Source organism: Selaginella moellendorffii, unplaced genomic scaffold, assembly GCF_000143415.4.
Source record: "Selaginella moellendorffii unplaced genomic scaffold, v1.0 SELMOscaffold_0, whole genome shotgun sequence".
Taxonomy (NCBI): domain Eukaryota; kingdom Viridiplantae; phylum Streptophyta; class Lycopodiopsida; order Selaginellales; family Selaginellaceae; genus Selaginella; species Selaginella moellendorffii.
In genome coordinates this window covers 5,725,420-5,750,785 of record NW_003314261.1, presented here as the reverse complement: position 1 = coordinate 5,750,785, position 25,366 = coordinate 5,725,420, and the positions used below count along the sequence as shown (strand labels likewise).

The following is a 25,366-nucleotide window of genomic DNA, read 5'->3' as shown; positions in this document are numbered from 1 at the left end:
TGCCGCCAGGCTAGCGTCCGCCCGGACCTCACGCCGCCCTCAAATTCCAGTGGATATTTTTTCCCTCTCCACCGGACGTGAGCATCGCTATCACATTCGATGGACGGACGCCATCCCTCAATCCAATCCGGCTAAATCCAGCCGGCCTGATATATATTTGGCGTGGGTGCTGCGAGGGCTTTCCCTCTTTTTCCAAGCGCCAAGCCGTTCTTTCCTCGCCGCCAAGCGTTCTTCGACACTCCAGGTATCTCGATTCGCTCCAATGTAGGCCACATTTCGATCGAAGATCGCAACCTACGAGCTCGATCGATCGAAATATCCTCTGAGGAGGGAGATCTGTGAGATTTCTAACGGGAATCGTGCTTCTTTTCTTTTCAGCGCCTCCGATCATCATGCGTGAGATTCTCCACATCCAGGGCGGCCAATGCGGCAACCAGATCGGTGCCAAGTTCTGGGAGGTGATCTGCGATGAGCACGGGATCGATCCGACGGGGTGCTACCACGGCGATTCCGACTTGCAGCTAGAGCGGATCAATGTCTACTACAACGAGGCGACTGGAGGGCGCTATGTCCCGCGAGCTGTGCTCATGGATCTGGAGCCTGGGACCATGGATAGCGTCCGCTCGGGGGTGTTTGGGCAGATCTTTCGGCCCGACAATTTCGTTTTTGGGCAGACTGGAGCAGGGAACAACTGGGCGAAGGGTCACTACACAGAAGGAGCCGAGCTTATCGACTCAGTTCTTGACGTCGTCCGAAAGGAAGCCGAGAGCTGTGATTGCTTGCAAGGTAAGGAGAAATCTGAATTGTATAGTTTGTTCTTCACGTTCTTCTTTCTTTCTAAACAGGATTCCAAGTTTGTCACTCACTCGGTGGCGGCACGGGTTCCGGCATGGGGACGTTGCTCATCTCCAAGATCCGTGAAGAGTACCCGGACAGGATGATGCTCACCTTCTCGGTGTTTCCATCTCCAAAGGTGTCCGACACAGTCGTGGAGCCATACAATGCGACACTGTCAGTCCACCAGCTCGTGGAGAACGCGGACGAGTGTATGGTGCTGGACAACGAGGCACTGTACGACATTTGCTTCCGCACGCTCAAGCTCACCACTCCAACATGTAAGCTTCGGTCTCTTACCATAGTTGTTTGTTTCTAAGAAGTTTTCTTTCTCTTGATCCAGTCGGAGATCTAAACCACCTCATCTCGGCTACCATGAGTGGAGTGACTTGCTGCCTGAGATTCCCCGGCCAGCTCAACTCGGACCTCCGCAAGCTGGCGGTGAACCTCATCCCGTTCCCTCGCCTCCACTTCTTCATGGTGGGATTCGCCCCTCTCACGTCCCGGGGCTCGCAGCAGTACCGAGCGCTCACAGTCCCGGAGCTGACGCAGCAAATGTGGGACGCCAAGAACATGATGTGCGCCGCCGACCCCCGCCACGGCCGATACCTGACCGCCTCGGCGATGTTCCGTGGCCGCATGAGCACCAAGGAGGTGGACGAGCAGATGATCAACGTCCAGAACAAGAACTCGTCCTACTTCGTCGAGTGGATCCCGAACAACGTCAAGTCGAGCGTGTGCGACATCCCTCCCAACGGGCTCAAGATGGCGTCGACTTTCATCGGGAACTCGACGTCGATCCAGGAGATGTTCCGGCGAGTGAGCGACCAGTTCACGGCCATGTTCCGGAGGAAGGCGTTCTTGCACTGGTACACAGGCGAGGGGATGGACGAGATGGAGTTCACCGAGGCGGAGAGCAACATGCACGATCTGGTGTCCGAGTACCAGCAGTACCAGGACGCGAGCGCCGATGACGAGTACGAGGAGGAGGAGCCCGAGGAAGAGCTCCAAAGCTAGAGAGATTTGGAGGATTGCTTATAACGTACGCGAAGAAGTTTGTAAAGCTGGACGATGATCAAGCAATTCAAAGCTGCTCTAAATTCCTATATCTCTGGCATCGTTTGCGTTACAAAACATTCAAAAATCTGAAAAAGATGCCAGTCAGAACAAGTCAAGAGATTAAAATGACAAAATCAAAGACAAAGTCAAGGCATTTGAACGATAGAATCAAAGACAAGTCAAGAGATTGGAATGACAAGATCAAATCTTAAATTTGATCCACAAAGACAATTCAAAGCTCTCCAAGATTTCCGAAACGTTCATAGATATAGACTGGAATTTAAGAGAAACAAAAGCTAACCTCCGATATATCGGATCAAGCTTCTACTGCGAGTTTGGTCTTGGGACGAACGACCGTGGTGTAGATCCCCTTGTCCAGCCCAACGTAGAACTCCTCGCAGTGCCTCCTCCAGTTGAGGTGATAGATCTTCCAGAGGGCACCACCTACATTGCACAGATTGGGAGAGAAGAATCCAGAGAGAACAACATCACCACGGCAGTTACCTGCGAACCCTAAGGCCAGGCCGATTGTGAGCTCGCGAAGTACGTTGGGCGAGTGCTTCTTGTGGAAAGCCTCGGCCGCGGCCCTGGCGGCGGCGATCTTGGGCGAGATTCGGCGCCCTGCGAAATCATCCGGCTTCTTTGGCGGCGGCACAGCAGCGGCGGGACCATGCTGTGGCCTGGCGGGGGGCTTGGGCTGAGGCGATGCCATCTCTCGATCTTCTCGGACCAACAAACGCGGAGGATAGATTGAAACCCTAGGCGATCAAGAAGCGCGCCAAGTGGCCGCCATGCAAAACTATGACCGTTGACCATTTTTCACCCCTTGAGCGTCCATATATAAACGCAAAACCCTAAATATTGACCAAGATCAAAAAATATGCTTACGTCTCACTGAAAATCATGGATGAGGGAATTTTTCGCGCGTCGCTTGCAGCAATGTAGCGCAGCGAGGGATTTGGCGGGCGGACGGCGCGTCCACGCCGACATCTCCAGCGCCGGCCGCGACCGCGATGCGTTCCTGGCGGCCATTCTCGTCCAGTTCTATGGCCGATGCGGCTGGGTGGAGGCGGCGCGGGCGGCGTTTGATAGGGCCTGGGGAAGAACGGCATTCTTGTGCTCCAGCTTGATCTCCGCCTATGGCGACAATGACTGCCTTCTCCAGGCCCGGGACGTGTTCGATCGAATGCCACAGCAGAGCGTTGTCTCGGCCACGGCGGTTCTCAAGGCGTGCTCCAGGGCCGGGGATTTGCGGGAGGCGAGGTCGTTCTTTGATCGAATGGCGCACAGGAACATTGTCTCCTGGACTGTGATCATCGCGGCGCTCGCGCAGGGCGGGCATGTCGCGATCGCCAGGCAAGTTTTCGATCTCATACCCGCGTTTGATGTGATCTCATCCACTGCGATGCTTGCTGCGCTTGCCCAGAACGGGGAGATCCACCAGGCGAGGATGCTGTTCGAATCGATGCCGGAGAAGAATGTCGTCTCATGGAATGCGATGATCAGTGGGCTCTCGGATCACTCCCTTCTTGGCGAGGCAAAGAAGCTGTTTGATGGAATGGATCAACGAGACGAGGCGTCGTGGAATTCAATGATATCTTCAAATGCCAGGTCTGGGGATTTTGAATTGGCAGAGGAGCTGATGAGAAAGATGCCTAGGTGGAGCTTGATTTCCCAAAATGCGATGATCGTGTCATCCGGGAACATGGAAGGCCATACTTTTCCGAAAAGAATCTTCGATTCGATTCACGAGAAGGATTCAAGCCACTGGACTGCGATGCTCTCTGCATATGCCGGGAAAGGGGACATTTCCGAGACGCTGGATTTCTTTGAGAAGCTGCCAGAGTGGTCTATCGTCACCTGGACGATCATGACGGCAGCTCTGGCGAGAAATGGCCGGATCGAAGATGCCAAGCTGCTGTTCGATCGAGCACCGCGGGACCAGAGAGACGCTGCTGCTTGGAACGCGATGATATCGGCACTGCTCGAGTGCGATCTACACGAGGAAGCCTTCGGCATGGTCCAGGCTATGGATCTCGACGGTGTCCGTCCAAACAAGGTGACCCTCGTTGCCGCTCTTGAGGTGTGCTCTGGCTGCTCGTCCCTTTCAAGAGCCAAGACCATCCACTCGCTGCTCCGGGAGAACGATCACTTGGGCGATCCGGCAGTCAGAACAGCGCTCACCAACACATTTGGAAGGCTCGGGGACTCGAGCTTGATACAGGATCATCCAGCCGACACTCACGCCTGGAACGCGATCCTCAGCGCTCACTCCCAGCGCGGCGGCTTCCAAGAGGCGGTGGACGCATTCCTCGCCATGAATCTGGAAGGGATCGCTCCCGACTCGATCACTTTCATGACAACGCTCGCGCTGTGCGGCCACACGGGCGCCCCTGACGAAGGCTGGCGGGAGTTCGTGTCCATGGAGGTGGATCACGGCGTAAGGCCCGAAGCCGGGCACTACGCTTGCATGGTGGACGTGCTAGCGCGGGCAGGGAGGCTGGCGGAGGCGGAGGAGCTCGTCATGAGCATGCCTTTCGAGCCGGACGAGCTTGCGCTGAGAGCTATTCTCGCGGCTTGCAAGCTTCATGTGGATTGCAAGCAAGGTGTGCGAGCAGTCGAGAAGATTGTGGAGCTCGACTCGGGTGATGGAATGCCATACATAATGCTGCTCTCAAACTTGTGCCCTTCCACTGGCTGAAATAGAAAACTAAGCATTTAAAACAGATTAATGATGTCTAAATGGGCATTTGGTCTAGTGGTATGATTCTCGCTTTGGGTGCGAGAGGCCGCGAGTTCGATTCTCGCAATGCCCCCAGAAATTCACCCTCTTATAAACAACTAAAAAACAATTCACAATAAAAATGGTTATTTTCTTTATAGTAACATTAAACGGTTGAGCTTAATGAATTTATAAATTCACAATCTATTAATTGAGTAATCTCTTCAGAGCAATTTGTTACATAATCTTTTATTTGAAAACATATAACATAAGATTAGTAATAATATAACACATTTAATTTGTTATTTTACAAAATTTTATTTTATGTTCAATATTAAGAATATAGAAAATCTTAATAAATTTTATCAATTAAATGGTTCTTGTTCATGTGGTGCACAATAAAGCTCACCATTAATATTTATAATTCCACAATCTACTAATTGAGTTATCTCATTATTTCCAGCATCTACGCATAGAAATTGACCAATACCAAAAACAGAGCAACTTGTTACCTCTTTGACACAATCTTTTATTTGAATATGTGTTTGAACACTTATTAATGGATCATATGTTAAACATGAAGCTGTTAAATATCCATTAATACATGTGGAAAGACTACAAGATTCAAGAAATTGCCCATTACATTCATCCCCAATAGCAAATATTTTAGTCCACTAAGGATATGATAGAAAAGTCGATTAGAGAACATACAAAATGGGTTAGAAAAAAAAAATTTATTTACTCACCAATAAAGAGTATATTATGAGGAAAAGAAAAATATTTAGTTTCTTGAACATTACTTAGCAAAATATTTTATAGATAAATGATAAATAATCTAATTCTTTATGGAAGTGCTTGTATGGAAGTGCTTTTCTAAGTACAGAGCATAGGATTTAGCTAATATAAAGATATAAAAGTACTTTAAAATAAAAAATTTTAATTTTTAAATTAAATTAGGTTTTGTCTTATTATGTGTGATTAGTTAATACAAATTAATTACAAAATCCTTTATTGTTAGTTCTTTGTATACTTACATTACAATTTGATTTTTAGCAAAAACTTGAGTGCAATCTTTCTCAAGCTACTTACTCAAGCTAAAATCTTGTGAAATATCAAGAATCTCTTTTGTATACATGTTGAGAGAAAATCAATCTCAAAAAAATACCAAGCTGAAGTTAAGCCACGTGAAGAATGGTTTACCATCATTTTGAGCTCTTCCGCCAGCAAGCATCTTCAAATCATCTTTAATTGCTACATAAGCAGAGAATATCTATCTCTCTATCTATCTATATGCTGCTATGATAGTCTTGCGGTGCCCAGCTGGAAGCATGAGACTGATGGATGCCAAATGGACGTTGGATTGTCCTTTCTCAAGATATTTTTCCTTTCTCACCATCTCTTGGGATCTTACCAAGCTGTTTAAAACGTTTCCTCATCCAATTCTACAGCACACACATGAGCCCGTGTTTCACAGAATCCTACTCCATCCTTTAATTGAGCATCATCAACCTAAACACCACGACGTCTCCCGTGGCTCTCAATGCAGAACTTCCACGAACGAGGCAGCCGCGATTCCATCACGCCAAAGATCCTGAGAGCTCCGCTTGGAGAGCTGCACGTCAGATACTTCTTCGTCCCCAGCCACCCCCACCTCCATCGCCATGCCTCAAGTCCTGGAGACCGGTGCAAGCTCTTAGCACGGCCGCGAAGGAGATACTATTTGGAGTCTCGGCTCGCATTTGCCAGACCCCGCGCCACCACCAAAAAGATTGACATAGAACGATTAACTATTGTGTAAATGGGCATTTGGTCTAGTGGTATGATTCTCGCTTTGGGTGCGAGAGGCCGCGAGTTCGATTCTCGCAATGCCCCACTTTGTAAATTGGTTTTTGCAATGCCTGTACTGGCAGTGGCATTTGCTAAGAACAAATGGCTGGGGCGATAACAAATGCTTGGCTTGAGGCAGAAGTGTGAGACCCGCCATGGAGGAGTTAATCATCCATCGTATTCCAAGTCAGTTAGTGCGTCTTTGAGTTTGAGAGATTCCCCGGTTCTTATTCTCTCTAGTGCACGAAACCAAAAGCCAGCCACTCAGGGTGACAGAATTGTATACTTTCTAGAAAAGAGATTGTATAAGCCAACAACAACAAACAAAGAAATCTTTTTGATCAAGAAATTCCAAGAGCCATACATTTGCCAAAAGTTCCCGAGGAGAAATAGGAGAGAGAAAAGATGGCAGACATCTCATTCATTCATGAAAATATTGGTCCCGGAGGGCAACTTGGGTTGGTAATCGAGTACCACAGAACATTTCACATCAAAAACCTGGCAAGTTTTACCCAGCCAGTCGAGCCAGGGACAGGCAGCGCAGCGCAGCGCAACAAGACGGACGTTGCAGTCAAACTTCCGTGCCACAATCCAGTGAGGTGACGGATAATACCAATAATATTGAATATTAATAATAATAAATAGCTTATAAGATTGATAAAATATGGTTTTTGATGTAATAATGAAATAATACAATTCGTTGAGACCATTACAAACGTATGATATTGATTTCGATCGATCAAACGACGGTGGTGTGCTATTGTTTTCGAGGTTCGTGGATTTGCGATCCAGTAATGGTAATGATGTGGTATTGCGAGGCATTATTGCAGGATTATTCTCCATCGTACGTAACAGCAAAGCCAGTAAAGAAAGAATAAAATGGAAAAAGAGCGCTTTGTATGTATTGTACCTGTGTGGGTTGTGTGTGTGTGTGTGTGTGCAAGGAAGGAAAAGAAAGAGAGAGCTCTTTGATCATCTCGTGTCTGGGAGTCTCTTTCCAGGATTGCGAGTGACAACGGTCGATTTTCCACGATCAAGGTGAACAAATAGGTGGTGAATCCATGGAGCAATCCAGCTATAATCCATTTCTCGCCATGAACTAAGAAGCCTAACAGATTCTTCTGTCACTGTGCGCGAGCGAGCGAGGGATGGAGAGAGAGAGAGAGTCTCGTGGAGTTATTGCCAGCGCCAGGACAGGCTTTGGGCTTTTGGTCTTTTCTCCAAAAGAGGGCATTCATCCATCCCTTCGAGCAATGGAGGCGCGCTCCGCCAAGAAGAAGAAGCTCCCGGCGATGGCGTCGATCGTCTTGGCTGTCACCCTCTTCCTCCACTCCGCCTCAGGTAAGCAACCCTTTACGATCACCGCGCGATTGATTCATATTCGTTTTCCTCGTCCTCGATCGATCGATCCGCGGATGGATGGATGGAGTTTAGGTGCGTTCGTGGGTGTGAGCTTCGGCACCGCGGTCTCCAATCTCCCCCGCCCGGAGCACGTCTGCGACCTCCTCACGAGCATGGGCGTGGATCACGTCCGCCTCTACGACGCCAGCTCCGACACTCTCACCGCCTTCGCGGGCTCGGGCATCCGGGTCCTGGTGGCGCTGCCAAACAACGCCATCCACAGCGTCGCCGCCTCGCCCGCCGCCGCCGCCGCCTGGCTCAAGAACAACGTCCTCGCCTTCCTCCCCAACACCAACATCACCGGCATTGTCGTGGGCGACGCCGTGCTCACCGGCTACCCCATCGCCGCGCCGCTGCTCGTCCCCGCCATGCGCTCCCTCCACCGCGCGCTCGTCCACGCCGGCCGCCTGGATCGCTCCATCAAGATCACCAGCGCCCACTCGAGCACCATCCTCATGGGCGCCTTCCCGCCCTCGCGCGCCTTCTTCAACCTCTCCTTCGCGGACGCGGTGCTCGCGCCCATGCTCGACTTCCTCGCCGCCACCGACTCCTACTTCCTGCTCGACCTGGATCCCCTCGCCATCTACGAGCAGAGCGCCAGCATCACGCCGATCGAGTACGCGCTCTTCCAGCCCAACCGCGGCGCGACCGACGCCACCACGCAGCTCAACTACACCAATCTCTTCGACGCGATCGTGGACGCGGCCTTGAGCGCCATGGCGGCGATGAACCACACGGACGTGCCGCTGGTGATCGGCGCCGCGGGGTGGCCGTGGAAGGGCGAGTCGCCCGACGCCACGATCGAGAAGGCCGAGATCTTCAACACCAATCTGGTGGAGCACGTCCTCACCAACCGCGCGTCGCCGATGCGCCCCGGGTTGGAGGTGGACACGTACATCCACGAGCTCTACAGCGAGGATCGCAAGAGCGGTGGCGATGGCGGCCGATTGTGGGGGCTCTTCCACGCCAACCAGACGCCCGTCTACAAGCTCGACGTCTCGGGCGTGACCATGCTTCGCGATTCCTCCACTGGGAATGGATCGATCGCCAAGATGTGGTGTGTCGCCAGGAGTGGAGCCAGCGACAAGGATCTCGAGTCCGCGCTGAATTGGGCGTGTGGAATCGGCAATGCCGATTGCTCCGCGATCCAGCAGGGAGGGGCTTGCTACTCGCCCGACTCGGTGGCATCGCACGCTTCCTATGCGTTCAATAGCTACTTCCAGAGGAACGTCCAAGGGAATGGGACTTGCGATTTCAATGGCTGTGCCACGCTCACCAGCACCGATCCAAGTAAGTGTATTGGAAAAATCTATGCTTTCTTTCGATCGATCCATCCATCGCTATAACTTGCGTGATCTTGCAGGCTATAATAGTTGCATTTACTCGTCTGGGAGGTGAGCTTTAATCTCATTCTTTGGAACTTGGAACTTGGATTGGATCATGGATATTTGTTCTTTTGGCAGCGTCAACTCGATCATACCGCAAAACTCCACCGCCACCCCGAGCAGCAGCAGCAGCAGCAGCAGCTTGAACAGCTTCCCGGCGGGATTGGAGCGAGTGATCTTGCTAACAGCGTTTGCTCTAGTTGGATTCTAACAGGAAGAACGACCAAGAACTGTACATTTCAAACCCAGGAATTTTGGAGAAGGAAACTCTTTACCGGTGGAAAAAAGATAGAATTTAGGATTATAGGAGTCAAACTGAAGTGATGCGTGTGTCCTTTCCAAAGACCCTGGAAAAGTTCTCACTCTCAGTAGTAGCAAACTATAGAATCATTTACTGTTTCTCCCACCGTGATTGTGACGATGGAGCTGCGGTGAAGTATCTATGATCTTCGCTTAGCAGCTAGCTCCAATAATCTGGGAACTTCTCCTGGGCTTCTGGAGCTATTCCTCGTCGTCGTCGTCGTCCGAAGCATAGGCCCCAAGCGAGGAGAGCGCACCGTTAGCTTGAGGAGCAGCACTACTTACGTTGCTCTTCTCGACTGGTTTGATGCTTTTCTCGACAGGTTTGATGATGAACTTTGGGCCGCCACTTGCTTTCTTGGCAGCCGCTGGCAATGGCGGCTTAGGCACTGGATTCGTTTCCACGTTTTGCTTCTTCCTTGGCTCATCTTCGTCGTCGTCTTCGTCGTCCATGAGCCTTTTCACGTAGCCCTCCGAGTTCTAAGGAAACTCAAAGCTTAGAACCAAAAACGACAAGGAAGAACTTACTCTGAAAACCACGCTTCGTAGAATCTCCTCGTCTTCCTCATCGATCCTCTTCTGCATGTTTGCAGCGGCGGTGCGTTGCAGGACCTCGAGCATCGCGGCCGTGTCCACTTGAGCGTGCCTCGCTCGCATCGACTTCATCTCGTCCAGCGCCGCCATGATGTCCATCTCCTGCTTGGAATCCACGGTCTTGTTCTCCAGCGCCTTCATCGCATCGCCCATCTCATCGATCTCCCGCTGCTTCTTCGCGTTCTCCATCGCCTCGTCCTGCTCCCGCCACGGCTCAAAGTTCCGCTTCGCTCCAGACTCCATCACGTAGTCACTGTTTTGAGGATCCGTCACCATAGCCAGCTCCGCGGAGCACTTGGTACACTTGAAGTAGAAGCGGAAGATTTGTATGCCCAGGTAAGTCTGCACAGTACACCCAAGATACTAAGTAGAGTGTCCGATCGAGCTAGGAAAGAAAGAAAAATACAAAGAGAGTAATCCCAAGAACTCTACATACCTTTCCCACAACGTCTTCCTTGCGAGAGTTGAATTTGGTGCCCTTGTAGATGTAATTCCCGCAGGTGTTGCACCGGATGCTCATGGGAAGCATCATACGCACCTTGATCTGCTTCTTCTCGGTCTTGGGCAGCCGCCGAAGAATCGCCGGATCGAAATCCGGCGGGTAGTACTTGTTCAAGACCTTGCGCTCTCCCATCGCTCCTCAAGAACCCTAAAATCCCCAAAAGGCAGCGAAAACGATTAAACCCCAGATATATAGATAAGCAAGGAAAGAATATTCCGACAAGTGCTACGGATATTCTGTTATGTTCTAGCTAAGCCGTCAGTCATCGTCCGAGTTGGAGTCGCTGTCGCGGCTGCTTTGACGAACATTTCGCCGGACTGTCTCTCTGGATCTGTCCAGCGAGCTCTGCCCGTCCGCCATGACGATGCTCGATCTCGCGAGCCTCTCCTCCAGCTCTTCCGTGCTGAATTCATCGGTGGCACCGAGCTCATCGAATCCAACCTGTTGATCGATCGAGGCAAAAGTTTTTGGAGCTCTCGCATGGAATGGAGGCAGAGCTTATTTATACTCACCACGTAATCGTCGACCTTGCCTTTCTTGATGAGAGCCAGCGTGGGCAGCATGACGATCTTGAGCCTCTCCGTGAGGAAGGGGCTCTTCTCGGCATGGATCTTCACGAATCTCGTCTCGAGGTGTTGCTTTGCGAGGATGTCGAGATGCTTGTCCACCACCTGAGAAGGAAGAAATGCTGCGTAACAGAAGAGAGAAAGAGAGAAAGGGAAGAAGAGGAGAATGTACCTTGCAGGGCCAGTTTTCTCTGTAAAAGTGACACACGACGCGCTCGCTGGCCTTGGCCACCGCGAAGAAATCCTTCTCCGAGTGGATCTCCTGGTAGTCGCCATGGCCGAGGGCGAGCCACTGCTGCCTCTTGGCGGCCATTTGCTTCATCTGCGCCAGGCGCTGCTCGCGCAGCCTCTCCAGATCGTCGTCGTCGAGCCTGTCGAGCTTGGAGATCTCATCGTCGAGCTGCTCCTCGATCACCTTGGCAACTGTCAGCACCTGTTGCTCCACAGCCTGCGAGGCACAAAGCGTCCAAGGAGGAGTGCTGCATTCTCTCCATCCAGACTTACTCACCTGTTGAATCACGGAGGGATCCGCCATGACCTAGCGCAGAGAGTTTAGGGCAAAACTATTTGTTAAGAAAATGCTTGGTTTGCTAATCTAAAAAGGTAAAGTCTTAAGCCTCTCATCTTAGCAAAGTCAGCCCCAACTATGCTTGCCACCTTGGAACCTTGTGCTTGCGGAAACTCCAACTCTGGTTTCCAGCGTAGACGATCACAGTCAGGAGTATGGTGTTTTGACGAAAAATCTGGATGGTTTGCTGATGAAGGCTGAGGATGTCAAGTAATACAAGGAGGAGGACATGTCTGAGAATGAGACATGATCGAGAGGCAGATCATGAAGCTACTACTCAAGGTGAAGAATGGCACGCCTCTGCAGAGGGAGCTGGCTATGAGGCAGCTGACTGACAAAGCTCGAGAGTTTGGCCTGATTTTCAACCAGATACTCCCGCTAGCGCTCGAAGATCAGGAATGCCACCTTCTAGTCAAAGATTTTGTAAAAAATGGACGAGCTTTTGAGGCTCCTGGTCGTGATCGTCGAGCTTGGGGTGAGGGACAAGAGATCATCTCGAACTTGGGGCTTGTGAGCATGATCTCGGTGTTGAGGCCTGATCTTGATAACACTTGCAAGTACGTGAGAAAAACACCAGAGCCCTACATTACGCATGACCCTGACGCAGTGGATCTATCCAGCCAGCATTGCCCATGCAGTGATGCTCCGGAAGTGCTTCGTGGCGAAGTGGGATTAGCCACTACCATGTGAGATAAAGACCAAGCCAAGAAACCCTAGCTTGAACTGCTTCTTAAACACCTCCGCCTGGAAAGTGGCATAATCCTAGGCCAAATTGGCCCTCCAGCTACTAGTAGAAGTTAGTGCGAAGGTGGTATACAAACCACCAAGGTGTTCTTCTATGGAAGTAGGCTTTGATAAAAGAATATTAACATCAGAAATAATTAAGGGATATCCAGGAATATGCCTGGATATTCTCCAGGTTTTATCTCTTCTGCCTGTGCATGTTAAGGAATCAGGAAAGAAGTCACTATTATTCCAAACACTAGAGCTGGGCTTAGAGCCATATTAAGTTCAGAGCATGAAGAAACATTGGCAAAAGTTCTATATCTTTCATTCTTCTGAATAACATATGGTTTAGCATGTGGTACCTTAACCATATTCTCTTTATATTTTTGCATTTAATCAAATATTATATGAATTTAACTAGAATTCAATTTAGAGCATAATATAATTTGAAATCTCGGTAACAAATGCTTCCAACACTTACAATGGCTCTTTGAATCTGACTGAGAAGAAACTATTGCTCAATCCCACCAGCTCAATTGATTTATCCTAGATCTAATTAGATCAAAGAGATCTTTGTCAAACAGTGAAGAACACTCACTAGGGAGATGTTGAGTGGTTAATAATAACATTATCAGTAGTTTAATAATAGTAATAAGCTAATCAGTTTAACTTTAATATCATTTTAATGAAATAATTATTTTGGTTAAATTAAAACTTTGATGAAATTTAAAAATATACTACAATAAAAACTATTATATCTACTACCATACATAATAAATATAGAATAATTTAATACTTTATTTATTATTCAAGTAAATGGCTCCTCTGGATCATGTGGTACACAGGAGAGTTGACCATTAGTATTTACAATTGCACAAAATACTTCTTGAGTTATCTCATTACCTCCGGCATCCACACATGTAAACTCACCAGCATTACCCACACTACAACTTGTTACCTCTGGAACACAATTTTCTATTTGGATATTTGTTTGAACACTAATGGTGAGATCAGTTGTTAAACATGAAGCTGTTAAATACCTGTTAATACATGTCAAAAGACTACAAGATAGATTAAATTGCCCATTACATTCATCCCCATAACCAAAAATATTAATCCACTACAAAGAAGAAATGGGTTAGAAAACATAATAAAAATTATTTGCTCACCAATATAAAAGAAACTATAGTGAAAATAGAAAATTTTAATTGGTTAGACATGACTTAGCTATAGATGCAATTTCATCTAACCCATCTTTTATTTACCCCAGCATTGTTTGTTGTGAAAGTGTTTTTTAAGAGCATGGAATAAAGCAAGTATAAAAACATTTTAAAATAAATATTCTTCCTTAAAAGACAAGAATTTCGTTAATTGACACCTATTTTGTCTTGCTAGCTCACTGGCATTTGGACATTGACGACAAAGATAAAGAAAGGTTTACTAAAGAGAGCTTTTTAAAATTCTCATGCAGACGTTTCAGGATCTTACCAAGCCCGTTCCTCGTCCAGGTCCAGCCCGGCTTCTTTAGCACACGCACGGACGAGCTCTACGTCAGCCCGTGTTTCACAGAATCCAAGCGCAGCACCCAGCGTAACTCCATCCACTGCTGCTGACCCTTGATCCAGCATCATCAATCTAAACACCACCACGTCTCCCGCGGCTCGCAAGGCCGACCTCCACGAACGAGGAGGCCGCGATACCATCGAGCCAAAGATCCCGAGAGCTCCGCTTGGAGAGCCGCACGCCAGATACGCATCCACGAGGCTCGCTTGCACCTCTTCGTCCCCAGCCATCCCCAACTCCATCGTAAGACCATGAACTCTCTCGGTCTGCCTCAAGTCCTGGAGACCGGCGCAAGCTCTCAGCACGGCCGCGAAGGAGATCCTGTTTGGAGTTACTCGGCTCTCGGCTCGCATTTGCCAGAAGGTGTGCACGGCCTCGCGGAAGTGACCCGCGGCTTCATAAGCCGCCACCATAGTGTTCCAGGCAACGATGTCCCGCTCCACTATCCCCTCGAAGATCCTCGTAGCAATCCCCGCGAGCTTTGCTCTCCCATAAGCCTTGATCAACGCGGTCTGGACGAGAAGCTCGCCTTGAAAACCACTCTCGGTCACCAGCCCATGTATCCTTTCTACTTCCTCCGCCATGGACGGGCCAACGCAGGCGTTTAGCACGGCGACGAACGTCACCTGGTTCGCTCTGATCCCTTGCAAGCACATCCGCTGAAACAAGCTGACAACCTCGCCGCAGTAGAGCTCCACATACCTGCTCTGGGTATACGCAGTGATCATCGCGTTCCACAGCACTGTCGAGCTCGAAGTGATCCTGCCGAACATGAGCCGAGCGTTCCGGAAGCTACCGCACTTGGCATACAAGTTGACGAGAGCAGTCCCGACTATGATATCAGCCTCGTAGCCAGACCTGTAGAGGTAGCCATGGATAAACTTTGCCTTGTCCAAGTCCCCAATCCCACCGTAAGCACCCACAACTGCTACGAAGCAAACTCGATCTGGCTTTCTCCCTTCTAGCAGCATTCTCTGGAACCAGCCGACTGCGTCGTGAAATCTTCCTTCCCTGACCAGAGCCGAGATGAGCAGGGTGTACTGCATAACATCCTGCGTGTGGAGCTTGCTGAAGAGTTTCTCGGCCTGGTCAATGCCCCCACACCGGAGATGCATTCTGAAAGCCTCCTGCTTCCACGCTGTTGAAAAGTCGAGGGGCTCCTCCCTAGTAACTTCTACTTTCTTATCAAACAGCACGCTTTTCCCCCGCCATGCAGGCGAGTGGGGAAGAACCTTGTTGATAGAAAAATCCATATCTAGTTTCAAACCTGCGGAGAAAACTCTTTTAAAGCTCAACAAAGTGGACAATCCATACCTCGAGGAAGAAAATGTGTTTGCAAAGTGTTTCCTCGTCAATATACATGCAAAAAACTAGCTCAATCTCCTCTAACTGACTACAAAGTGTGCTTGCTATGGTACACTGCTCACGCGTCACGGGTTACAAGTTATTGACACTTTCTCCGGTACAGCAAGGACTGCGAGCAACAGATATAGGTTACTACACAAAGAAGAATGACGCTAATGACTTACCAAGTTGTTGTATCTATTCCAGTAAGCAGTATAAACGTCGCCTAGAGTAGCATTCATGTCGAGAATCTCCACAAATTTCCCGCTATTGGCACTGGGCTCCTTGTTTTGCAGCTTTTCACGGACGAGGGGATCTCTGCAATCACATTCCGCAACAATTTCGAGTTCCGTATCCATTGGGAACAAGTCGTGACTCATAAGAAACTGCAAGTGATAGCAGTCAGTAACTGATTCCCTAAAACAAGGAAACTTGTAACAGCATACCGAACAAACTTGTTGGATAGACAGTTTTGGTGAGCAGCACAAGTGAGGCCTCTCGAGACTTGGAAGATTGTTTGCGGCATTCGAGTCATCCATCATTGGCATTAAACTGAACTGGACATCAAGCTGCAAAATAAAAATTCGTTATAAGTTTTGCTAAGAAAACAAAACGAGAAAACAAGGTCACTCTACAAACCTCATTGATATCTTTGTACGTAGCAGCGGCCAGAGACTCAAGTAGAACTGTAGCACGCATACACCGCAGGTGCCTGGCACTGTTTCCAGCGCCAGTACTAACGCTTCCATACCGTGTGTGACTGCGAGTGCCAGCTCTTGCCCAGGTTACCATAGCGTCTCCATTTCCTGTCGCTGGAGATGCATGCCTTCTGCGAGCTACGACATCGTCCACTTCGTCGTCACTGTCGTTACTTTCTTCCTCAATGCTGACACTTAGCGACGAGTCAAACGTAACAGGTCTCTGTCTCTTGCGAGTAGATGTTCTCCTTGGCTCCACAGGAACGTCTTTCTCCATATAGTAGTCACTTTCGTCTTCCAAAGGCGAAAGTTCTCTTCTCGAACTTCTCCGCCTGGAGCCGCCTCGCCCCCTTCGACCTGATACAGGCCTGAACTTACCGTGGGCCTTTCTGACAATAGCAGCAGCAGTGGCTTTAGCTGTTCTGCGTTTGGCAAGTGCTTCGGACTGTCGTTTGGCGGTTTCCGCGATGTCAGCCTGGATCTGGAAGCCGTTCGACGTTAACAACCAGCGAGCGATGCAGGGTCAACCGAGATGGTTACCTGCTTATTCTTCCACGTCTCTTCTTCGAGCAAAGACATTTCCTAGATGAAAAGTTGATACTGTTAAAACATACAGCTTAGCACATAAACATAGAAGTTGGGCTTCGTACCTCTTCTTCATACTTGTCGATATCCTGGTACAACGCCGCAATTAATGAATCAAAATTCGGATCATCCCGTAAAGACCTCCTACTGGCGCAATGGGTACGACATGCAGGGCACTCATTGTTCCTGTAGATCAATCGCCCAAGTTATTAGACACGAACATGAAAGAAAAAGAAAAACGCTCATCGTACCCCAAACGCATCGACTTGTCTATACACTCTCTACAAAATCTGTGCAAGCACTCCATAACCGTCCTTGTCTTCCGGATGATACCTGCAACAAAAATCCACAAGTTACTGTAGCCAAACTGCGGGTAGCCGTGTGAAATACCCAAACAAATGGGACACTGCATCTCCTTTCGAATCTCGCTTAAGTACACTGTGATGTACCTGAAACATTTAAGAAAAAGAGAAGAAAAAAATTCCATATATGCCACTCAAGGCGACTAAATATCGAGAGCACCAAACAGCTTACTCATTGGAGCCATCGACAGGAGGAGATCGAGCCGGAGTAGCGTCGGCAGCCACTGCAAAAGAATCCGAACTAAGCACCAAAGTCCTCAAGCAAAAGTTTTTACCTGGAGGACCATCACCAGCAGTAGCAGCAGTAGCAGCAGCAGCAGCAGCAGCAGCAGCAGCATCAGCCGGAGTAGTAGCATCCACGGCAGGAGCAGCAGCAGCATCGTTACTACATTCCGGTGATGGGTCTTCGTTGGGGGCCTCTCCCCCGTTTCCACGCTCCTCAGACGGCATCTTTCTACCTGCGGACATCACACCGGATCCCGAAATTTCACGCTCTCTTTCACAAATCTAGAGTCGGCGCAGGCAAAGATACTCGAGAGACAGAGAGAGCGGCATTCTTACCTCACCGGAGCTTCTTCTTCTTCCCGTCGGCTTGGCGCTTCTGACGTAGTACGAGAAACACAGAATGAGCACCAAAGATCGACATGCGCCGCGCATCGCTCACCTTAGACGGCACGCAGCAGCTGAAATCTCGTGAGAATGGGCCAACTTTGAGTGACCTAGCAGCAGCATCGATCAGCGGCAGCACGGCGCCATGGCCAGCGCCAGCGCCATCCACGAACCCGATGCCCTAAAATAAATCCCTAAAGCCACCAGCACTGCAATGCATGGGCACAGCTTCTATATAGCCTCCATTCCACGAGCCCGGCGTTAGCATTACCAACCCCTCGCAGCCCTTGGATCAAGCCCATGGATCGACGGCAGCCAATGCGTGTGGATGAAACGAAGAAGTTGACTTACAGGAACAAGAGAAAAATAAACACGAAGGACATAAACTTCGAAAAAAGGTAGAACAAAACTAGTTAGAGTTGTGAGTTTTCTATCCAATCTTACGTCTCCTGTACACGAGCTTGTTGATAGTGCAAATGGTTTGGAGTAAAATCGGCTTGTTGGTGCTGAGTGAAATCGATCGGATGCTCCAAATAGTTTGGAGCAAAGTTCTCGATTTGCTGCTCGTTCGTGTTGAGCTGAACGTTGTATCTTTCGACCGCATTTTCGCTCCTAGCTTGCTTTTCGTCATCGTCTTCGTCGTCGTCGTCGCCACCATCGTCTTGCAGACCCGAATCCAAATGACTCTCTGAAGCGCGAAGCTCTCGCTGCTTCTTTTCTTCCACTTCTCGGCTGAATCGTTCTTTGTCCCTCTTGCTCATCTCCCTGTAAGGCTGAAAAACGAAGAACAACTATCTTAGATCGAAAGAACACCGTAAAAGAGTGGAAGACGAACCTCTTTCTCTTCCTCCGAGAGTTTGGACCAGAGATCCCCGATGATCTTACTCATTTCATCTCGTCCTCCTCCTCCTTTGAGTTTCTGTCTTTGCTCCCCGACGAAGAAGTTGTATCCATTCCTCACTGATTTGATTCCCTCCACCCTTCGCTTTCGTTTCTCCTTCTTCCGAGGACGAGCTTTTATGTTACCAGCTTTTTTGTCGGGCGGATCCAGCAACTGCGGATTCTCCGCAGTGTTGCTCTCTACATCTGCGAATTGCTCCTGTGCTTCGGCCAGACTTTGAGGAACACTGTAGATCACACCTCGTAGTTTCTCTGATCCAACCACGACTGTGACGAAGTATCCATGCTCGAACTTTCCTTCGATGGCTCCGGTTACAGTATGGCCGAGTGAAGATGCTGGATTTGCTACAAAAAAAAACACACACACACACATAGATACCAGATTGTCACAGTTATTTATTTATTTTATTTCGTGAAAATAACTCACCTGGAGTTTGATTCAATTTGCTACTATCGTTATTCGAGTCATGGTCTTTGATGTTTTCTGAAACTGGAGCTGGCATTGGCAAAGGTCCTGTTTGAGAATGATCAGATCAGCTTTGCGACAAAAACAAAGAATTTTGTTTACCGGGTGGTGGAATGTGTGCTCCAGTTTTTCTGTGAAAATACACTTGCTCGTAGTGATGAAGAAACTTCTCGTAGTTTTTACGCAGGAAAAACACGGGGTTCGTCACGTTTCGAGGAAGATCAAATGCTGTGGCGATATCTTTCCATTTCTTCTCCCTGATAACCTGCAAGACACGAAGCTAGTTTCGGGATTGTTCTCTTTCTCGCGAGAAGAAAACCTTAAGCATGCCTCCTTGCTCCGAGACCTCGCAATACAGCCGATGGATCTCAAAGTCTTTGCCATGGAAGCGAGGAAGCCTGCCAGGAAAACCAAGTAATAAAGTCTCGAGAGCAATAGAAAAAAGAATGTTTTTTTTATGATCGCAAGCTCTTACCGGAGTGGAGTTCCACCCATGGCTTCGTAAAACTTCGAGAGCGTGCTGAGAAAGAGCTTCTCGTCCGCGACAACTTCTCGATGATCCGCGAGTGGAGCCGGATAAACTCTCGATTCCGGCTGCTCCAGGTCCTCTCTACCGAAGGGGCTCGATCTTTGCGGCGGCGGCGGAGTTTGCACAGCCGGCATTTCCATTCTCTTTGATTTCTTTGCCTGTCTCGCCTCGTTCTTGGAGGAGAAATGGCGCTTGGAAAGATCGAGAGGCTGCTGGAGCTGCTGGCACTGAGCTCGAGGAGGAGGAGGCGGAGGAGGCGGAAGAACAGGCGCCAAAGGCGATGTTTCTTTCAAGAACGTCGTTTGATCCACGAGAGCTCCGGCGCGCTCGAGGAAGACCATGTGCTGCGATTTTTGGTGGTGTCGGGCATAGAATCCGAGCTGGGCCGGCGATGGCGAGGCCGGGCTGTTCAAGTCGGGGGCTGGAGATGGTCTCTGGAAATTTAGGTTTCCACGAAACCCACCTTGCTGCTGCTGCTGCTGGAGATGATACTGCTGCTGCTGCTGCTGCTGCGGTGGGATCGCGATGAAGCGCTGCTGCGGCATTTGGTGGAACTCCAGCGATTGTGGAGGCGGTAGCATCATCGATGGAGCGGCCATTTGCTGCCGCTGCTGCTGTTGCCCCTGGGCGTGAATCGACCAGATGGGCTGCGGGCTGAGCGTCGGGAATTGGAAGAGCAGCGGGGGCGCTGGCGGCCTCGCCGGTGGCCTTGGATTCGACTCCCCCGCCATAGCTTTGGATTACGAACAAGCGCTCTTTTCTCTCTTTGCCCACATCCAACGGCCTCGGTTGGGTCCCGCGCGGCCGTTGGATCCCGCCCATCCAACGGCCCAGGGAAATCTAAGGTGTCTGAATCGTTCGCAGTAAAATTCATTACACAGTCGGACAGTGGTCGAAAGAAAATGATTTGGAGAACAAAGTATGGGAAGAATAACGAGAACTTGGAAAAACGTTCTACGGATCTCTGGAGAAGCTCGAGCTTCTCTCGCGAATCAATTCTCTCGCGAGTTACGCTGGATCAATTCAAGCCTCCTCTGGAAGCGATGATCACTTGGATTTTGGCTGGATAAATTCAAAGAGGAGCAAGCCTCCTCTAGACCTGATGATCACTGCAATCTTCTATCAAATAGATTCCTGGGAGACAAGCTACTCCAAGTTAAAAGAGGGCTCTTGAAATTTTTCCTTCCGGATTAAAACAAAACACAGCGAGAGAGATTTCTACTTAGCTCTCGGTCTGCTCCCTCAAACGCCTGATCGTGCTCCTCACTGTGACGGCACTGGCAGTACTGCAGCGAGAAATGGATCTCGATCAAAACAGGCAACAAAAGAAAAGCGAAAGGGACTCTCACTTGAGCGTGTAAGCGCCGCCAGCCTTGATCTTGCCGCAATCCTTGCAGTTCCAGATTCCCACGGCCTTCCTCTTCACTGCGAACTACACAAGACCAAGGAATAGATCAAAACCTCGTCCAAATCTCTCTCTTTTTCTCACCTTGCCACAGAATTCGCAGAAGTACTTGGAGTGTTGGCTGACCTCCATCTTCTTGATCTGCTTACGCAGACTGGCGCCATAGCGAGTTCCTGGCGCGCACGAGAAATCAGCACACGAAAATACAAGAGCGCATTCGATGGTACATACCGTATTTGCCGACAATTCCAGCCTTCTTCGTGCGCTTCGCCTGCACAGACACAATCCGGCTAAGAACGAGCAAAGAGAAGAATGGCGCTCACCATAGCCGCCTGCGCTGGAGAGAACTAGAACCCTAAATCCAGAACCCTAGCAAATCAACGATTGGGATGGTGTTTTATCTCAACGGACAGGATTTCACACCACATTATCGAGACTACGAGAACTTAGAAAAAAAACTTGTATTTGCTTATAAGTAGGCGGATTTTCGGAGAACGTAGGACAGGAATTTAATCCCGAGTCGCCCTTCTACTCTCAAAGGAGCTCGAGAGACGATGCGATTCAACGCACTTAACCTGTTGCTACTACAGCTAGAAATCCCGATCGTAAAGCACTCCTGCTGCTGCTGCTGACTATAAGGATACGAATTCAAAGAGGGGCAAGCCTCTTTGAATCTCGGAAACTTACCGAGAAACGATGACCACTGCGATCTTACTGCTGCTGCCACTGTGCTCGGATTTAATCCACTTCCACCACCAACGCATTTTGCTCCGAGGCCATAGCTCAAGTCCTCGTCGTCCAACTTAGCCTCATCCTGCACAAAGACGAACAGTAAGAATCGAAAAAACTGAGAGATAACTTCACAGCTCTAGTAGACTATTACTCTCGAACCACAGCTAGAAAAGAAAGACCGAAGAAATCAAACCTCACCACCTTTGGAAAGCCCATCAACGCGCTTTCACGATGACTGCTTAGAGGAGCTCACTTTCGCTTTTTTCTTCCCACTTTGCGACTTGGAGCCCCCCCGGCCTCTTTTAACTCTTCCCGAACTGACTTTCTCATCCTGCTCCTCATCGCTACCCGGAAGAACAGTGCCTACCTTTGCTTGATTCCTTGCAGGCCTTCCCCTTTTCTTTGGTGCTTCTTGCTCAACGTCATCGCTTTTTGCCTTCACTGCACCCCCTTTCCTCTTTGGTTTGTCATCACCATCAGATTCCCCGTCGTCGTCCACGGGTTTTTTCTTCCGGGAGACAGCCTTCTTCTTTGGCGCGGCTTCCTCCTCTTCTTCCACTTCGTTCTCGTCGTCCACTTTCCCCTTGATAGATTTCTTCCTCGATGGCGTCTTCTTCTTTGGAACCCCATCGTACTTCTGCAGCTCCGGCACATAAGCAGACGTCTGACAGCCAAAAACACACTGTGACCAAGAGCCTCACGACATAAAGTTCACATACCCTTCCGCCAACAGTGATGAACTCGATCTTTTTCCCTGGAAAAGTGCCAACCGAGATTAAAAACAAAGTGGATAAACGAAAAAGTAAAAAGAAAAGAAAAAAACACCAACGATATGCACGCATGAGAATGCAGACCATTCACAGTAGCACCAGATTTCTTCTCGCGGTGTTGATAAATCCAGTCGTCTGGATACTGGGACGAATCGCCTTCCACAGCGATGGCCGTTTCAAGAACCTGCCATATGCGCAATATTAAAACTCTTAGGAAACTCACCATTTACACTGCCAGGCTTTTTACCCCAGCGGTGATGAAAAAGCCAATCTCTAGGAAAGCGTTCAAGATCAGCATCAACGTCAACCGCAGTCATCACAACCTACATGTATATGCACTTGAATTCTAAGTTTTCTAAGTCTTTGGGATTAAAGACCAGTAAGCAAAAACAAAGATTGAAAAACTGGGAATGTGGTCTAACCTCTTTGATAGCCCCACGAAGTCGCTCGCAATCTATAGCTGTTAAGGTGGACGCTGGTTGCTCAGGATGTATTCTAGACTGCCATAACAACTGTAAGACCAGAAACAGCACACAAAGTTTTTGCCTACCTGATAGAGTACTTCATCAGCAATCCAGTTGCCAATCCCCGCGATAAAGCTCTGTTTGGAACAAAGATAACAGTCAGAAAAAACAAAACAAGGAAATCGCCACACCTGGTCAAGTAGAACAGCCTTGATAGCCGTCTTCTTTTTCGCAACAGAGTCGGCGAAAGTAGTTTCATCCGGAAGCTCTGTGTAAGCATCCGGTCCCAGTTCAGATATTGGCGGAGACAAGCGTGGCTTCAAGGCCGAAAAAGTCATCAGAGAAACCACCAAAATAAAAAAAACGAGCTACGTACATCTTGTAAAAGTCGAACCCGTGCAAACCTGCGCTTGTCCGTGAACGACATCTCCACACCAGTGTCCAGCTGGTGAAACAAAGATAAGTTTCGCACATTGCACATTCATCTAGCTAAACGCACCACGAGATGAACTTTGGAGTATTTGGAGGGCCACTCATCTTCATCCTTCACAGCGGACCTACAAGCAGCAAAACAAAAAATGTAAGCGCTGCAAGCAAAAGAGAAAAAGAAACTCGACCACCACTCACCTCACATACTTCGTGCTCTTTACTCCTTTCACATACACAGCTCCGGCCATGCCTGCACAGAGCAAACACTAGAACTAAAACTTTCACTAGAAAAAATGCTATCACAAAAAATGAGGAAGGAAGCAAAGAACAATCCAACGTAGCCTAGGAAATTTACAAAGAACACAACAAAAAAGAGGAAGGAAAATGTAGCCCAGGAAATCGACATACCAAACTGGAAGCAAATGCTTGGGGGCTCGTCCAGCTCCAGCCACAGCTGCTTGCCTTTGCGATGCGCCGCGACGATCCTCTTGGCCACAAGGCGGCGCTGCATATCAAACGGCGCCATGCCTTCGATCACGGTCGTGTCGTCGGCGACGCTGGCGCGGCAAATGAGGCCCTTGCAGTGGAGCTCCACCGCCCGCCGCGCGGCCTCTACCTCGGGAAGCTCCGGCATAGCTATCTATTCGAAAACACAATTAAAACCCTAGGGTTTTATAAGAAGAAATCCATTAAGGTTTTTTAGTCTTCCATTCATCGTCCATTTTCATCGTTGTAACCGCTAAGAAATCATAATGTACAGATTTTTTACAAGCTTTTTAGCTTCGGCTCGATTGATTTGCGAATTTTGTTCCTCGCCTTTTAGCGAAGAAGTCTGAGGAGAAGAGTCACTGTTGTTCGAATTGCCATGAAAGCTGCTCGAACAAGGACCGGGTTTCTGTATAGCCTGTAGCAAGGAAAGTTTTAGCTCCAGTCCAGGAAGAAGTAGCAAAAAAAATTAAAATCATGGCTTACCCCACGCCAGTGGCAGTCCAAGACGCGATCGTGTACATTACTTTGCCGGCTCCCCAAAGCCTCCGAAAGAATCCCGGCTTGTCCTTGGCGGAAAACGCTTTGCTAAGAGCTGAGACACACGGCAAAGGAGAATTAGAAGACACAGAAACGAGAGATTTCGATCGAGCTTTACCATTTTGCAGTTCATCCGGAGACATGTTCTAGCAAAACCTCCAGAAGTTAGAAGCCATCGCGAGAAACAAACTTGCAAGAGCGTTACCTGAGCTTTGGGTTGAGTTGCGAGGTACTTTGCCATGTACGAGGCAATGCTATCGACAATATCCTCTTGAGTGATCACAACGTAATCCTCGGCCCCCTCCATCCCATCCAAGACAACCCAAGTGTTCTCCTTCTCGCCATCCTCCTTGTCTTTGGACAAGACAATCGTTCCCAGTTTCTCCAAAAACTCGGGAGAATCGACTCGCTCTTTGAGTTTATCACACAGCTGACAACCACAATGACCCAATTCGTCTCAATTCTCCAAAAGGGAACAGGAGAGATCGACTAACCTGATCCGGATCCATCCCATTCAACTGATGCATATGCTCCAGCAATCCCCTGGACGAGAATTCCTGGATCACATCCCTGTACATGTCGAGCGCCGAGCGAAGCTTGTCATTCTCGGCCCTTTCCTTCACCAGCGCTTCCTCGGCATCCCGCTGCACCGCCACGGCGTGGTGCTTGCGACGCTCGTATGCTCCCATGGCGGCATCGGCGAGCTCGGCCACAGCTGCCGCGACCTCCAAACCCTCCACGGCAGCGTGCGCCATAGCCCAAGAGCCCTAAATCCCCCTCTGACTTAGAAGGGCAAAATTTAGGGCTAACCCTAAAAGGATGCTTGCTCCCCAATGATCACAATGCAGCGCCTCTCGTGGCATTCGCTGATACGCTGGGAGCGAAGACTGATGCTTTGGGGCCATTCCTCGTGAGATTTTTCCCCATAGAATCATCTCACAGAGTGTCCTCGACAGTGAGTGTTTGATTCTCTCTCGCAGAGAGCCAAGAAATCTTTTCC

The 25,366-nt window shown here is 49.2% G+C and overlaps 11 protein-coding genes, 1 long non-coding RNA gene and 2 other non-coding genes across 22 annotated transcripts; 5 read left to right on the top strand and 9 right to left on the bottom strand.

Annotated features, from left to right (window-relative positions):
* The first annotated feature begins 157 nt into the window (after nucleotides 1–157).
* LOC9632754 (tubulin beta chain) lies at nucleotides 158–1,942 on the top strand. The gene is made up of 4 exons (XM_002961198.2): nucleotides 158–244; nucleotides 379–786; nucleotides 846–1,115; nucleotides 1,178–1,942. The coding sequence occupies exons 2-4, from the start codon at nucleotides 393–395 to the stop codon at nucleotides 1,849–1,851; spliced, it is 1,338 nt and encodes a 445-aa protein (XP_002961244.1). The 5' UTR covers nucleotides 158–244; nucleotides 379–392; the 3' UTR covers nucleotides 1,852–1,942.
* Nucleotides 1,943–2,129: 187 nt separating this feature from the next.
* LOC9632753 lies at nucleotides 2,130–2,583 on the bottom strand. Its single transcript, XR_002990555.1, has 2 exons — nucleotides 2,398–2,583; nucleotides 2,130–2,337 (listed from the first exon to the last, which is right to left on the bottom strand). It is a non-coding gene; the product is annotated as an uncharacterized LOC9632753 (long non-coding RNA).
* A 217-nt stretch (nucleotides 2,584–2,800) lies between these two features.
* On the top strand, nucleotides 2,801–4,619 carry LOC112348645 (pentatricopeptide repeat-containing protein At1g09410, mitochondrial-like). The gene is made up of 2 exons (XM_024681573.1): nucleotides 2,801–3,504; nucleotides 3,553–4,619. The coding sequence occupies exons 1-2, from the start codon at nucleotides 2,801–2,803 to the stop codon at nucleotides 4,592–4,594; spliced, it is 1,746 nt and encodes a 581-aa protein (XP_024537341.1). The 3' UTR covers nucleotides 4,595–4,619.
* Nucleotides 4,620–4,637: 18 nt separating this feature from the next.
* TRNAP-UGG lies at nucleotides 4,638–4,709 on the top strand. The gene has a single exon. It is a non-coding gene; the product is annotated as a tRNA-Pro (tRNA).
* Nucleotides 4,710–6,415: 1,706 nt separating this feature from the next.
* On the top strand, nucleotides 6,416–6,487 carry TRNAP-UGG. The gene has a single exon. It is a non-coding gene; the product is annotated as a tRNA-Pro (tRNA).
* Nucleotides 6,488–7,395: 908 nt separating this feature from the next.
* LOC9642692 (glucan endo-1,3-beta-glucosidase 3) lies at nucleotides 7,396–9,515 on the top strand. Its single transcript, XM_002961196.2, has 4 exons — nucleotides 7,396–7,783; nucleotides 7,877–9,133; nucleotides 9,207–9,237; nucleotides 9,307–9,515. Exons 1-4 carry the CDS (start codon nucleotides 7,591–7,593, stop codon nucleotides 9,437–9,439), a joined length of 1,614 nt encoding a protein of 537 aa, XP_002961242.2. The 5' UTR covers nucleotides 7,396–7,590; the 3' UTR covers nucleotides 9,440–9,515.
* LOC9632752 (coiled-coil domain-containing protein 94 homolog) lies at nucleotides 9,499–10,821 on the bottom strand. Of its 2 annotated transcripts, XR_002990544.1 has the most exons (4): nucleotides 10,559–10,821; nucleotides 10,057–10,464; nucleotides 9,636–10,008; nucleotides 9,499–9,575 (listed from the first exon to the last, which is right to left on the bottom strand). XR_002990544.1 is itself a non-coding variant. In XM_002960546.2 (3 exons), the coding sequence occupies exons 1-3, from the start codon at nucleotides 10,754–10,756 to the stop codon at nucleotides 9,730–9,732; spliced, it is 885 nt and encodes a 294-aa protein (XP_002960592.2). In that variant the 5' UTR covers nucleotides 10,757–10,821; the 3' UTR covers nucleotides 9,507–9,729. The 2 variants fall into 2 exon arrangements, 1 of the variants encoding a protein (XP_002960592.2); XM_002960546.2 differs by having other exon boundaries at nucleotides 9,507–10,008.
* Nucleotides 10,796–11,742, bottom strand: LOC9642691 (thioredoxin domain-containing protein 9 homolog). The gene is made up of 4 exons (XM_002960545.2): nucleotides 11,699–11,742; nucleotides 11,363–11,638; nucleotides 11,137–11,295; nucleotides 10,796–11,065 (listed from the first exon to the last, which is right to left on the bottom strand). Exons 1-4 carry the CDS (start codon nucleotides 11,723–11,725, stop codon nucleotides 10,883–10,885), a joined length of 645 nt encoding a protein of 214 aa, XP_002960591.2. The 5' UTR covers nucleotides 11,726–11,742; the 3' UTR covers nucleotides 10,796–10,882.
* Nucleotides 11,743–13,902: 2,160 nt separating this feature from the next.
* LOC9642689 (putative pentatricopeptide repeat-containing protein At3g01580) lies at nucleotides 13,903–15,474 on the bottom strand. Its single transcript, XM_024685233.1, has 2 exons — nucleotides 15,362–15,474; nucleotides 13,903–15,314 (listed from the first exon to the last, which is right to left on the bottom strand). The coding sequence occupies exon 2, from the start codon at nucleotides 15,298–15,300 to the stop codon at nucleotides 13,969–13,971; it is 1,332 nt and encodes a 443-aa protein (XP_024541001.1). The 5' UTR covers nucleotides 15,301–15,314; nucleotides 15,362–15,474; the 3' UTR covers nucleotides 13,903–13,968.
* On the bottom strand, nucleotides 15,330–17,866 carry LOC9642688 (putative E3 ubiquitin-protein ligase RING1a). Its single transcript, XM_002960543.2, has 12 exons — nucleotides 17,701–17,866; nucleotides 17,598–17,637; nucleotides 17,312–17,494; nucleotides 17,209–17,260; nucleotides 17,065–17,123; nucleotides 16,926–17,007; nucleotides 16,740–16,860; nucleotides 16,630–16,671; nucleotides 16,031–16,570; nucleotides 15,838–15,960; nucleotides 15,577–15,777; nucleotides 15,330–15,521 (listed from the first exon to the last, which is right to left on the bottom strand). The coding sequence occupies exons 3-12, from the start codon at nucleotides 17,484–17,486 to the stop codon at nucleotides 15,492–15,494; spliced, it is 1,425 nt and encodes a 474-aa protein (XP_002960589.2). The 5' UTR covers nucleotides 17,487–17,494; nucleotides 17,598–17,637; nucleotides 17,701–17,866; the 3' UTR covers nucleotides 15,330–15,491.
* A 148-nt stretch (nucleotides 17,867–18,014) lies between these two features.
* Nucleotides 18,015–20,301, bottom strand: LOC9642687 (high mobility group B protein 15). The gene is made up of 6 exons (XM_024684666.1): nucleotides 19,487–20,301; nucleotides 19,331–19,409; nucleotides 19,114–19,276; nucleotides 18,973–19,059; nucleotides 18,481–18,890; nucleotides 18,015–18,418 (listed from the first exon to the last, which is right to left on the bottom strand). Exons 1-6 carry the CDS (start codon nucleotides 20,269–20,271, stop codon nucleotides 18,086–18,088), a joined length of 1,857 nt encoding a protein of 618 aa, XP_024540434.1. The 5' UTR covers nucleotides 20,272–20,301; the 3' UTR covers nucleotides 18,015–18,085.
* A 389-nt stretch (nucleotides 20,302–20,690) lies between these two features.
* Nucleotides 20,691–21,365, bottom strand: LOC9642686 (60S ribosomal protein L37a-1). Its single transcript, XM_002960541.2, has 5 exons — nucleotides 21,269–21,365; nucleotides 21,177–21,216; nucleotides 21,030–21,118; nucleotides 20,890–20,972; nucleotides 20,691–20,826 (listed from the first exon to the last, which is right to left on the bottom strand). Exons 1-5 carry the CDS (start codon nucleotides 21,269–21,271, stop codon nucleotides 20,763–20,765), a joined length of 279 nt encoding a protein of 92 aa, XP_002960587.1. The 5' UTR covers nucleotides 21,272–21,365; the 3' UTR covers nucleotides 20,691–20,762.
* Nucleotides 21,366–21,392: 27 nt separating this feature from the next.
* Nucleotides 21,393–24,011, bottom strand: LOC9642685 (formamidopyrimidine-DNA glycosylase). Of its 8 annotated transcripts, XM_024685072.1 has the most exons (12): nucleotides 23,749–24,011; nucleotides 23,539–23,590; nucleotides 23,411–23,468; nucleotides 23,288–23,356; nucleotides 23,103–23,228; nucleotides 22,998–23,048; nucleotides 22,870–22,947; nucleotides 22,678–22,770; nucleotides 22,532–22,631; nucleotides 22,397–22,431; nucleotides 22,045–22,341; nucleotides 21,393–21,759 (listed from the first exon to the last, which is right to left on the bottom strand). In XM_024685072.1, exons 1-12 carry the CDS (start codon nucleotides 23,972–23,974, stop codon nucleotides 21,415–21,417), a joined length of 1,530 nt encoding a protein of 509 aa, XP_024540840.1. In that variant the 5' UTR covers nucleotides 23,975–24,011; the 3' UTR covers nucleotides 21,393–21,414. The 8 variants fall into 8 exon arrangements, 7 of the variants coding, with proteins under 7 accessions (XP_024540840.1, XP_024540554.1, XP_024540502.1 ...); XM_024684786.1 differs by lacking the exon at nucleotides 22,532–22,631 and having other exon boundaries at nucleotides 22,671–22,770; XM_024684734.1 differs by lacking the exon at nucleotides 22,678–22,770.
* On the bottom strand, nucleotides 24,011–25,182 carry LOC112349964. The gene is made up of 5 exons (XM_024685308.1): nucleotides 24,861–25,182; nucleotides 24,572–24,796; nucleotides 24,485–24,512; nucleotides 24,313–24,421; nucleotides 24,011–24,244 (listed from the first exon to the last, which is right to left on the bottom strand). The coding sequence occupies exons 1-5, from the start codon at nucleotides 25,119–25,121 to the stop codon at nucleotides 24,160–24,162; spliced, it is 708 nt and encodes a 235-aa protein (XP_024541076.1). The 5' UTR covers nucleotides 25,122–25,182; the 3' UTR covers nucleotides 24,011–24,159.
* Between the last annotated feature and the right edge of the window lie 184 nt (nucleotides 25,183–25,366).

Excerpts from the sequence above, each read along its gene's own strand:
- LOC9632754 (XM_002961198.2), top strand. The coding sequence starts at position 393 with ATGCGTGAGATTCTCCACATCCAGGGCGGCCAATGCGGCAACCAGATC. Across the intron at positions 787-845 it reads GAGCTGTGATTGCTTGCAAG|GATTCCAAGTTTGTCACTCA; the intron begins GTAAGGAGAAAT and ends CTTTCTAAACAG. Across the intron at positions 1,116-1,177 it reads CAAGCTCACCACTCCAACAT|TCGGAGATCTAAACCACCTC; the intron begins GTAAGCTTCGGT and ends CTCTTGATCCAG.
- LOC112348645 (XM_024681573.1), top strand. The coding sequence starts at position 2,801 with ATGAGGGAATTTTTCGCGCGTCGCTTGCAGCAATGTAGCGCAGCGAGG. Across the intron at positions 3,505-3,552 it reads ATGATATCTTCAAATGCCAG|GTGGAGCTTGATTTCCCAAA; the intron begins GTCTGGGGATTT and ends AAAGATGCCTAG.
- LOC9642692 (XM_002961196.2), top strand. The coding sequence starts at position 7,591 with ATGGAGAGAGAGAGAGAGTCTCGTGGAGTTATTGCCAGCGCCAGGACA. Across the intron at positions 9,134-9,206 it reads GCTCACCAGCACCGATCCAA|GCTATAATAGTTGCATTTAC; the intron begins GTAAGTGTATTG and ends GTGATCTTGCAG. Across the intron at positions 9,238-9,306 it reads TGCATTTACTCGTCTGGGAG|CGTCAACTCGATCATACCGC; the intron begins GTGAGCTTTAAT and ends TTCTTTTGGCAG.
- LOC9632752 (XM_002960546.2), bottom strand. The coding sequence starts at position 10,756 with ATGGGAGAGCGCAAGGTCTTGAACAAGTACTACCCGCCGGATTTCGAT. Across the intron at positions 10,465-10,558 it reads AGGAAGACGTTGTGGGAAAG|ACTTACCTGGGCATACAAAT; the intron begins GTATGTAGAGTT and ends TGTACTGTGCAG. Across the intron at positions 10,009-10,056 it reads TACGAAGCGTGGTTTTCAGA|AACTCGGAGGGCTACGTGAA; the intron begins GTAAGTTCTTCC and ends GAGTTTCCTTAG.
- LOC9642691 (XM_002960545.2), bottom strand. The coding sequence starts at position 11,725 with ATGGCGGATCCCTCCGTGATTCAACAG. Across the intron at positions 11,639-11,698 it reads ATCCCTCCGTGATTCAACAG|GCTGTGGAGCAACAGGTGCT; the intron begins GTGAGTAAGTCT and ends TGTGCCTCGCAG. Across the intron at positions 11,296-11,362 it reads GAGAAAACTGGCCCTGCAAG|GTGGTGGACAAGCATCTCGA; the intron begins GTACATTCTCCT and ends CTTCCTTCTCAG.
- LOC9642689 (XM_024685233.1), bottom strand. The coding sequence starts at position 15,300 with ATGGATTTTTCTATCAACAAGGTTCTTCCCCACTCGCCTGCATGGCGG.
- LOC9642688 (XM_002960543.2), bottom strand. The coding sequence starts at position 17,486 with ATGCCGTCTGAGGAGCGTGGAAACGGGGGAGAGGCCCCCAACGAAGAC. Across the intron at positions 17,008-17,064 it reads GCAGTGTCCCATTTGTTTGG|GTATCATCCGGAAGACAAGG; the intron begins GTATTTCACACG and ends TTTTTGTTGCAG. Across the intron at positions 16,861-16,925 it reads GACAAGTCGATGCGTTTGGG|GAACAATGAGTGCCCTGCAT; the intron begins GTACGATGAGCG and ends ATTGATCTACAG.
- LOC9642687 (XM_024684666.1), bottom strand. The coding sequence starts at position 20,271 with ATGGCGGGGGAGTCGAATCCAAGGCCACCGGCGAGGCCGCCAGCGCCC. Across the intron at positions 19,277-19,330 it reads AGCAAGGAGGCATGCTTAAG|GTTATCAGGGAGAAGAAATG; the intron begins GTTTTCTTCTCG and ends CGTGTCTTGCAG. Across the intron at positions 18,891-18,972 it reads CAAATTGAATCAAACTCCAG|CAAATCCAGCATCTTCACTC; the intron begins GTGAGTTATTTT and ends TTTTTTTTGTAG.
- LOC9642686 (XM_002960541.2), bottom strand. Across the intron at positions 21,119-21,176 it reads TGGAATTGTCGGCAAATACG|GAACTCGCTATGGCGCCAGT; the intron begins GTATGTACCATC and ends CGTGCGCGCCAG. Across the intron at positions 20,973-21,029 it reads TCTGCGAATTCTGTGGCAAG|TTCGCAGTGAAGAGGAAGGC; the intron begins GTGAGAAAAAGA and ends GGTCTTGTGTAG.
- LOC9642685 (XM_024685072.1), bottom strand. The coding sequence starts at position 23,974 with ATGCCGGAGCTTCCCGAGGTAGAGGCCGCGCGGCGGGCGGTGGAGCTC. Across the intron at positions 23,591-23,748 it reads AAGCATTTGCTTCCAGTTTG|GCATGGCCGGAGCTGTGTAT; the intron begins GTATGTCGATTT and ends TGCTCTGTGCAG. Across the intron at positions 23,469-23,538 it reads AAGAGCACGAAGTATGTGAG|GTCCGCTGTGAAGGATGAAG; the intron begins GTGAGTGGTGGT and ends TGCTGCTTGTAG.
- LOC112349964 (XM_024685308.1), bottom strand. The coding sequence starts at position 25,121 with ATGGCGCACGCTGCCGTGGAGGGTTTGGAGGTCGCGGCAGCTGTGGCC. Across the intron at positions 24,513-24,571 it reads CAACTCAACCCAAAGCTCAG|AACATGTCTCCGGATGAACT; the intron begins GTAACGCTCTTG and ends AGGTTTTGCTAG. Across the intron at positions 24,422-24,484 it reads TCCGGATGAACTGCAAAATG|CTCTTAGCAAAGCGTTTTCC; the intron begins GTAAAGCTCGAT and ends CGTGTGTCTCAG.